This window comes from Carassius gibelio, chromosome A17 (genome assembly GCF_023724105.1).
Source record: "Carassius gibelio isolate Cgi1373 ecotype wild population from Czech Republic chromosome A17, carGib1.2-hapl.c, whole genome shotgun sequence".
NCBI lineage: Eukaryota > Metazoa > Chordata > Actinopteri > Cypriniformes > Cyprinidae > Carassius > Carassius gibelio.
In genome coordinates this window covers 17423168-17433524 of record NC_068387.1, presented here as the reverse complement: position 1 = coordinate 17433524, position 10357 = coordinate 17423168, and the positions used below count along the sequence as shown (strand labels likewise).

General features: G+C 37.5%; 1 protein-coding gene across 1 annotated transcript; it reads right to left on the bottom strand.

The window, feature by feature from the left end:
- Positions 1-758: 758 nt before the first annotated feature.
- Positions 759-9613, bottom strand: LOC127933518 (polycomb group RING finger protein 5-A). Its single transcript, XM_052530557.1, has 9 exons — positions 9431-9613; positions 7826-8075; positions 6384-6480; positions 6231-6286; positions 4537-4596; positions 4267-4412; positions 4081-4179; positions 3726-3815; positions 759-2615 (listed from the first exon to the last, which is right to left on the bottom strand). Exons 2-9 carry the CDS (start codon positions 7935-7937, stop codon positions 2568-2570), a joined length of 708 nt encoding a protein of 235 aa, XP_052386517.1. The 5' UTR covers positions 7938-8075; positions 9431-9613; the 3' UTR covers positions 759-2567.
- Positions 9614-10357: the final 744 nt, after the last annotated feature.

The window sequence follows — 10357 nt, the reverse complement described above, 5'->3', positions numbered from 1 at the left end:
GAGAATATCTTTGGACAGCTTCAAAGGTTTTAGTCTGTAAGGCCATATTAATATGAATAATGCGTATTTCTTAGATCGTTCAATCTAAGACATACTAGATCCAATAACAAGATACACTGTCATGCAAGTATAATAGACTTCATAATTTTATCAGCAAAATAAAATATGTTTCTGGATTATTGTTAAAGAAATTACAGAAAAATAGCCACACGTTTTTTTTTCTCATATTTTAATGTTCATTAATTAAATAACAATAGGTCATGAACAGCATTAGGAAGCTTTTCATGTACAGTGTGAACATTTACAAGGGGAACACATAGCAGGCGGTGGGACGTATCAAAAAAAGAATAAATTACCCCAAGCAGCATCATCTATTAGGAAAAAGACAAGCATTGACAAAATCTTTTGATTATAGGTTCAAATATATGTTAAGTGCTTCAACATACAAAAATACATTGTATTTATAATTAGAGCTCAAAGACACTTCATATTTGATTTGCATGTTTTCTTAGAGGGGAGGGAATTGGATTTTGGAGAGCAGCCAGTGGCCTTTGTCCTAAACAGACAACATCAAGAATTCCACTGAACTGACAGAGAGTGCAGATGATTTTTTAAATTCAGTACAACAGACCATGTTGGTGTAACATGTATAACAAGTTTTAGCCTGCCATAAGACACATTTGGACAAATACATTTCCGCTATTGGTACATATGGAAACAGTTCACTGAAAACAGTGTTGCCAAGAAATTCAGTCTCATTGGATTCTACGTATATGTATATTTTGATTAACTGTAGTGACTTCCAGCACTGCAGGGACTCTAATTTCTAAAACCCATTGTAATGATTCCTTGATTCCAAAACTGAAATGGAAAAAAAAAACACTAAACAAACCCCAAACACTAAACATTTCACCAGGTGTCATCCCCTGAGATTATCCAAAACAAATGTCCACGTAATAATTCATGTAATTCTGTTCTATGTTGAGTACCATCATATAATCTGGATTGGAAAAGCTCCATGTTTTGAACCCTTAATTCTCAAAATGCATTCTGGAAATGTGCATAAAATCAGTTTGGCAACTTTATCAGTTTGGTCTTCACTTTTTTCTTGTAATTATGAGTTCAAATGGAATATCCATATCACAGGTTACTACACGTACGTATTAAAGAGTAACACTGTCATGTAAACAAACTTAGAGAGTTAACCTATGACCTTATCTGAACTAATGTTCCAAAATAACACTAGAATATTTCAAACATGATGATTGAATCTCAAACTCTCTTTACAAACATGTCCATGTTGTGTAGTAGAGAAGCACAATGAGAAATATCAGATATGGACTTTTCTTATACTTTGTGGAAGTAACCAAATGTAATTTTGGCATGTCCTTTGCACAGTTGTTTTTGCAGACATCACAAACTGCATAAAATGCATGGTCTTAATTTGCTACACAACACTCAAAATACACGGATAAAGTGAATTATTAACAATCCGGCTGATGTTTTTAAAATTCAGATGTCTGTTGAGGGTGAATCTGATTGCTTCATCTCATTTAAATGTATGTCTGATTAAAACAGGAAACAACAGAATGTTTACAACTAACAGCCTGTGAGACAAAGCTGCTCTTCGAGAGATGCAGCTGGCACACTTCAGTCATTCCCCATTCAACAGTTTTCAAAGATGAGATTTCTCAGTGAATTACTGCATTAAGCATTTCTGGCATCAGTTATTGTTATATCAATTCTATTAAGATAATGATCTAGTTTGGGTGAAAGTAAGATTTGGCCTCAACTCGATGTGAAGGAAAAATGCTTACCCAGTGCCTTTCAATGCTGTTATTTTGGGGCATCTACAGTGCTCTCATTCAATTCCATCTGAATGAGATCCATCAATACTTCAGACCAGAGCCAAAAACACCATCGGAGAAAAATGAGAGAGTGTAAGGGAAGATGGAAAGAGGCTGAGAAAGAGAAGGCGAGTTTGTGTGATCGAATATATGAGGGACAATGTGGACAGTCAGAGCAAGTGAGTAAAGTAACCAAAAAGATAAAGAGAGAGTTTAAAGGTAACACAGAACAGCAACAATACAGCGAGGCATTTGGATTTGCCTCTAGTGCAAACTCTTAGATAAAATCGCCTAATAAAACCTAAAATCTAGTGAGACTTCATCTTATTCCTTAAACTTGTCACCTGGTCGGGGCGCATCTTTGCGATGAGTTTTAGCGTACTCTCTGTGCTAGATTGCTATCAGATAATCCCAACAGGCCACTTTACGCTAAAATGTCATCATACAGACAACATGCAGAGAAAGCTTTGGAGGAATGTAATCAACAAACTTGATACAGTGCCAGTGGGTGGAGTCACAACTGTGGAAATGGAAATTAAAAGAGGGAGGAATGGAGGAGTAGAGGCTGAAGCAGCGCACAGGAAGAAGTGAGCAGTCCTGTCAGTCATGGGGCTTTGTGTTGTTGTCTTTCAACAGAGGCACAATCATTCAGCTTTTCTGCTTTTTGTTCATCTCTTGACATTAGTCTGCATGAGATTTCTGCAAAGCCGTAAGTGCTGTTTAACCAAAGTCGATCCTTGGACGGTACTCGAGAACCATGGGGTAAGCCTGGGGTGCAAACAAAAGTAAAGAATGACTTTGAATATTCAGATTTAAGCAGGGTATCATTTTCATTATATCGTCATATCGTCCTCTATCTTTCTCTCTTGTGGTGTAAAAGACAAGGACACAAACCTAGGGGCATTGATGTGTCCTCTGATTTTGTGTCAGCCTCTAGTGTGTATGTAACTGGAGAAATATGACTCATAGATCTGTCAGTAGCTGTGAGCTTTTTTTCTTTTTTTGCTCCTGCCCCCCACAATCACCACCAACTCAGCGACAGCTGTTCACACTTCTCATGAGCACACACACACAGATTTAAACACACCTACATATTCAGGGTCAAACTTACTTTTTTAATAATTTTTTTACAAAGTTCTAGTACAGGGTTTTTGTTTTTTTATATTTAGTTTGATGCCAAAGATACCAAATTATGATGATCCCCTTAGAAGGGACCCCCTTCCTAATATATTATGGTGGCTATAAACTTTCCTTTATAAACACCTTTTTATACTTTGTATTTATAGTGATATTATTAAGACAACATGATTTCATAATTAATTAATTAGATTTATATTGTCATTGTACTAAACCAGGGGTGTCAAACTCAGTTCCTGGAGAGCCAGAGCATAGTTTAGATTTAATCCTAATTAAACACACCTGATCAAACTAATGAAGTCTTTCAGGCTTATATGAAAACTACATGGTATTTTCTTACTGGAGCAGAGCTGGAACTAAACTCTGCAGGGCTCCGGCCCTCCGGGAACTGACTTTCAGACATTCCTGTACTAAAGGAAAATGTTAAAGATTCAATGTAACAGAAGTTGCAGATCTTTTCTTCCATATTGTGATGCACAGTGAAATGGATTATTGACAAAAATAATGGTGGTAACTTTCTAATAATTTCTGTTTTTGTAATACTGAGCTGATGATATCTTTAATCCACGAACCCTGACCTTTTTATTGAGTTATTATTAAGGATGTTTAAAAATCCATATTCCTCCAGGGATACAGGGCTGGTCCATACAGTATAGGTGGTTTTAAGTTTACTATCCTTGTAGAGACATTCATTCCCAACAATACTGACAAAACTTGACCCACACACACATATGCACTTACACTGTCACCCTGAAGTCTCCAGCGAGTGCGGTAGATGAATTCCAGGGTGTGGTCTTTGCCCATGATCTCTCCGTTACACAAAACATCGAGCTGTGAGAAACAGGTACAGTCAAAATTAAGCAAATTATGTTTCATGAAATCAAATAATAGGCATATAATGAGTGTGGCATGTTTTGTGTTACATACAAATTTAGTGAAACCCAGAAACCATTTTCATTGGCTATCAAGTTTCACAAATGATGGGTAAGGGCTCATTTATTAATATCTGTATTGACTCTATTAACTCTCAATACACACACAGAAGCATTTGCCTGTGTTGAAAGCCCTGTGAGACAGTAATAAAACAGTATTTTACCTCATAAGAGCTTGGCAGCTTTAATTTTACACAGAGGAACTTCTTAATGGTTCCCACTGTAACACGAGTGGAGCAACGGATGAATTTCTTCATTAAACCCTGTTGCAGAGACAAGAGGTGCATATTATAAACATGCACACATACAAATACACATACCATATTTTGAACTATACTGTCTATAAGTACCTTAACTATGCTTTCTCCTGATTGGCCATTGTTTCGTAGACAGTCCAGACAAATAGCGATCTGAGGATCACTCCTGTGGTAGTCTCCACCTTTCCCATCATCGTCCTCTTCATCACTCAGGTGAGCTTTCTTAGCCATAGGGCCGTCTAGAAGAAAGACAAAGGAAATCTGACTTTTAACTTTAAAGTATATTGGCATGTTCTGTATGTGTATATGTGACTGTGTGCATGAGAGGTTGTGGATTTTGTGAAGGGAATAGTTAAGTATTACCTTCTCCATTTGATAAGATCTTATTTTTTCTCCAAAACTCACTTTCCTGTTGTTCCTCCTCTAGTAAATAAACATAATCATTTAAAGAAAGTATGTTAAGAAACAGTTTACAGATTTAGAAACACTTACTAACCAAAACACAACCATATAAACCACATTATAGAGAATAAAGTATGCATGTCTGTGTGTGAATAGGGCTTGCATAGACTAGTCGGGGAGTCGAATTATCGACTACTTCAACCACTATTTGGCGCTGTTGGAAACAATCGACTACTCGAGCATGCATTAACCATAATGGATGCACAGAGTTTGCAAGAACTACGTGAATTTTAGGATTACAATATTGCATGTAGCTGTTACTTTCAATGACTTTATCTGTGTTGCATGTAAAATTAAAATATGTAATTGTAATAATAAACTTCCTACTCATCGAGAAGAAGGAGGCGGGAACCGGCGCACAATCAAAACGAAACTTTAATAATTCAAAATAAACACAAAACGGCGCACCAGCCCCTCACGGACGACTGGTGCGCATAAATAAAAAGCAAAACATAAAATATGGTCCAGGCCTGGTCCTCTCTCCTCCTTCACTATAGTCCCTCCAGTTTTATATCCTTCCATCTCCTACGTGGGACTCGATACCGGCGGTGGGGCGCAGGTGTAGCTCATCTCCAATCACTACACCCTGCCTCACTCCTCGTTCCCACACCTCTCGGCCCCGCCCCACTTGCCACAGTAATGTAATAATTAGGGGTGTGCCCGAAGCAGAATACCTTACTTGGAATGGCATGGATAATGGCTTCAAAAACAAATAATGGACAAGGAATAATTCTACCTGAATATTCGGCTGAGGCTGGCACAGCCTGATGTTTGCTATAAAACAGCTGAGTCAGGAGATCACCGCAATATTATACAACATACCTCTAAAGTTACGAGTGTGAAGTGAATGAATGTAAACCTTAAGAATGAAAAGAGTGCAAAGCAAACAGCGCATTGCTGTTGCATCTCTGTGCATCTCTCATAAATCAGAGCTTGGTAAGAGTAATATCACCTATATTAATACAACAAAGACATACTATTGTTAGTATATATTTAAAAGGCAATGATTTAAACCTTAGGCTACGATATGATACGAATAAATGAAATAAGCACAACATGCTCACCAAACGAACAGCCGCGTTGCTTGTCTCAGTCTCTCAAAAACCAAACCAGTTCTCTCTCAAGAGTAGGCTAATAATCAACTTAGATACAGATACATTTTCTATTTGGCCTAGATGGTGGAATAACTTTTCAGGAAATATCTGTTTTAGGCTTATGATCGGGGCTAGGTGCTTCTACACCCTTGTTAATTAGCTCTCATTTCACACTGATTTTAGGAATAAATTATGGGTAGGGTTAAGTTTTGGTTAGGGATTGGGTTAAGTCTATATTTTTGGACAGTAATGTTGATCCAGGATCATCAGAAGATGTTGATCTAGGAATATATCTTATTTGGCAAAATCACAGTGACCCACATTTGTTTAGTGAAGTTCAAAAAAAGACATGCTTATAGAGTTCTGCGTAATAAAAATGTGTGCATTGAATTAATTCAGTTGTGTTCAAATGATCACTAAACGGTTGTGATTACTCTGACAACTCTGACATGACATCTCATGACAGTAGTCGTGCTACCCTTAATATATGCACACACTCACTCTCTCTTAGCCCAGGCACCAGCTTGAAGATGATTTCCTCCAGGGTTTTATCTAGCCTGCAAGAAGAAAGGCCAAGATACCATGTAAAACACAGAGGATTTGTGTGTACTTAATCTGTGCATGTGAGAAATGAGTGTGGGTGAGTTTGGATACCTCAGCATCTCTAAAGGGTTGGTTTCATGGACTTGTATCCCACATTCTGGACACTCATTACTCTCCTCAAAGTGCTGAACGATACAACTCTTACAAACTAGAGGACAGTGGAATAAGAATAGAAGGAAAAGCAGAAGAGAAACAAGAGAATGAGAGGATCAGGTCAAATTACTCTCAATCTATCAAACCGTTTTCATTCACTTTTTGATAGCTCATACATGACACAGGTCATTAAAGTTAAAATAATTCAAATCAATATATTTTTAGCCACCATATAGCTGTCAGAGGACATTTTATAAATCAACAAAAACTGAGTGTACCAATTAAAATGACAGTATTTAATAGATAAATGTTCAACTAAATGCCACCAATACATAATTTACACTCACAAAACCACAAATAAAACTAGAAAAAAGCAAACTGTCTGATACACTAAAATAATTTGGTTAGTTTTGTAAAGTTTCATTTTAGTACTATTTTTATACAATTAACGTATCAATAATTTCATATATCTTTTTATACTTTCAGTTTTCATATTAACTTCAACTTATATTTTATTTCAGCTTTATTTCAGTTATCCAAAACTATTATTTAATGGTTTTAGTTTTAGCTAACAATAACAATACTGGATTTGTAGTTTTAGTTAGTCACTCCCTTACATTACTGGATTTTTTGAAGGTTATCAAGTCACTTTCAGAGACCCTGTGCTCTCAGACAAACAACCACTGCTTACACTCAAAGCTGTATCTACCAAACATTAGGAGACTCTCTGGTGGATCAGACAAAGAATTTAGATGTTAAAGGGTTAATTCACCCAAGAATGAAAATTTGTCCACCTTCTGCTCACCCTCGAAACAGTAATCTGAAATAAAACGTCCTTCACATGGCTCCAGAGGGTGAATAAAGGCCCCCTGAAGCGAATTCATGTGTCTTTGTAAGGTAAATATCCAGATTTCAAATGTAATAAACACTTTTTTTCTAACATCTGATGACTGTGGGGCATGGAAGGTGTGCAAAATGTAGGATCACTTTATTTCACGTCTTCTGAACTGTTGACAACAAGCACCCGCTTACCCCATTGAAAGGCTTGAAGAGCAATGACAATTTTTTATAAAAAAATTTACTGGATTATTCTGAAAGAGGAAAGTCACATACATCAAGTGTTAAACAAATAGATTTTAGAGACAAGATATGAGGCAGGTCAGATAAGCAGGTATGGGCAGGTCTAAGTGACATACAGTTGCCATTTTTCCATTACATAATAATGACACTAGCAGCAGCCATCTTTGGAAACAAAACTATTCCAGAAAGAGGCCAGTTTATTCTGACACATTTCTAATAGCGACTATTTCCAAAATATTCTGTTTGTTTTTATTCTCAGAAAGAGAAAAAGAAATGACGCAGGGGACTTAAAGAAAATGTGTGATTCAAGGATGACTTACAAGTGTGCAGGCATTCTGTGACAGCTGTGGGCTTTATCAGGTACCCACGGCAAATTGAGCAGGTGATATATCGGTTGAAATCTCGGACCAGGTGCTTTCGGTGAGTCGCCATCTCGACTCATAGGTCACAGAGGTCAGGAGATCACAAGTAAGAGTCACAGTGTTGCCTGTGCACCAGCACAGGGTTGCCACTGTGATTTTGCCATCGCCTCAGTATAGAGGCAGCTGTAACTCCAATCTGAAGACATTACTGTTGAAAGAGTGAACTTGGTTTAAAAAGCACATAAAGGTTAAGTTTAGAAATACTTGTTACCAGCTTTTTGAGGCTTTTCAGTTATAATTCATGCCTCCACATGACAAGCAAAGAATCATAACCGATTACACCACAAAGTCTATTTTGAAACCAGTCCAACTCAAACCAGATGTGAGCTGATCCTTATTAGTCAAAGTGTATCAGAGTTCAGGACTCCTTTCAGTCTGAAAACTCATAGGAAAGTCCCTGTCAGGAGAGACAGGAAAAGCTAAGGGTGTGTCTTTCAAGACTTCTTTTGAGTTTTCATTGGCTTGATGTTAAGGTCATGACTCGTGTAAAAATATATACCACATAGCTGAAAACCACAAAATATGGTCACTACCTAATTTAGCCAATTTTCGAGTAAGCATTCTTTCCTTAATAATCTGTTTAACCACTGAAAAAATAGAAAATCAAAGACAAATTACTCCAAATTGTTTGGGACACTAGTACAGGCCTCTAAATATGCAATTTCAGGAACTTGCTGGAGGGTTAGCAAGGCATACGAACATCCCAGGATCTGCTCTGACATGAATGTATTTCTTTACACAATCTGACCTTTTTGTGACAACAGGTCCCAATAGCATAGTAAACAGTTATGAAAGCCTAACAGTTCTGCAATAACAAAATCCAACAGAAACAAATAACGATTATTATAACTAATAGCTTTCTAAAAGCACTTTCTACGAGAAAAAATATAACATACATCATAATCTATATAAATGGGTCTCTTAGGGTTAAAGTTTTAAACAGATTAACATACAAGTATGCACTATTACAGTACTTCAGAAAAACAACGTCATCGGTCAATCATTTCTCATGACGACGTATTCCTTGTGATGCTCTCTGCCGTTTATGTAATACATATATGTATAAAGAGTTAAAAAGCAACTGACAGGCTGCTACGTAATTAATAGCTACCGAGAATGGACTATGATTTTCTCTTTAAAACGCACGCATTATAAACAGATGACCTGTTCCTGTATAGCTTGTTGTGTGCATGGGGAACGCGCAGTGTGTCAGTCCCGTTATCTCATCAGCGTGAGCCGCGCGCACGGGCTTCAAGGACTGCGTGACGTCATCCCCATGGAAATTATAACACATGGCAAGTTGAGCTCGTCTCGCGACGTCGTTTTTACACTGTGTAATTATGTATCTATCCGCTCCAATTGAACTGACTGGCGGACAAGCAGTCTCTGTCGTACCACATGACACAATTTCTCCCCTCCCGAAACTTTACACACGTTCGGTGCCCCCAAATCGCTAACGTAACGCATATTCCCACGTTCCGTGGCCATCCGAAATACACTCACCGTTACAATCCTCTCGCCTCGCTCAGTGCTGGGCCGTTAATGGAGACTGAAAAAGGGGGGCTTCTGAAAGCCATAGAGAGTCACATTGTTGCAGCCCGGCGGCGGATCGAGCGCGTGCAGGCAGTGCGTGGCTGGTAAACTCGCGGCCGACGCGGAACTGGCAGCAGCTCGCGCAGAGAGAGAAGGGGCGGGGGACTCGCGCTCCTGTTTACGCGGTGCTATAGACTGATACTGTACCAGCGGAGGGAGAGGATACAGTTTGGAACACTTTCTCACCATCCTAACATTATTAAGTGAATCTCAGAAATCACTGGAACACAGACAAAGAGGTGGACGTTTAAGTTAAATATAAGGGAGAGCGGCGCTATTTGTAACATTAAGATAGATAGATAGATAGATATAAATATTTTAAGTACATTTATATATAGACACATACCTTAAAGTGCTGCCTACCAAAAGCTATCATTAATGGCCAGAAAAAATATATAGGTCACTGCACACTGACTTTTGTGACAGCATGCATCAATAGAATGGCACACTAAGAAGCTGTCACAGCTGAATGTTATGGTAAACCGCAAAACAATTATGAAGCAAAAAAATAACAAATAAAACATCACCAAAATAGCAAAAATTATATTTGCATATGCATAACACATTACACTACAATTTTTTTTACATCTTTATTAAATATTTTTATTTATTGTAATTTTAGGAAATAAGTGTAAAAAACACACACACACATTTGACCTACATAAGAACAACCTTTCAGTTGAAAGCTTCCTTCATTATATAACTGATTACTGAATGTCTGAATTTATTGTGTTCACTTGCTTATCTAAGAGCAATGCAAGAATAGGAGATTAGAATTGTTATAATTTTATCTATATAATTTTATTTCAGACAGTAAAAAAAAGGCAAAATCACTGC

What these genes read in the sequence shown, in the direction of transcription:
- LOC127933518 (XM_052530557.1), bottom strand. Translation starts at nt 7,937, where the DNA reads ATGGCGACTCACCGAAAGCACCTGGTCCGAGATTTCAACCGATATATC. An exon ending in GGTGCCTGGGCTAAGAGAGA is followed by an intron (nt 4,597 to 6,230) that starts GTGAGTGTGTGC and finishes TTTATTTACTAG; the next exon opens with AGGAGGAACAACAGGAAAGT. An exon ending in CAGGAGAAAGCATAGTTAAG is followed by an intron (nt 4,180 to 4,266) that starts GTACTTATAGAC and finishes TCTCTGCAACAG; the next exon opens with GGTTTAATGAAGAAATTCAT.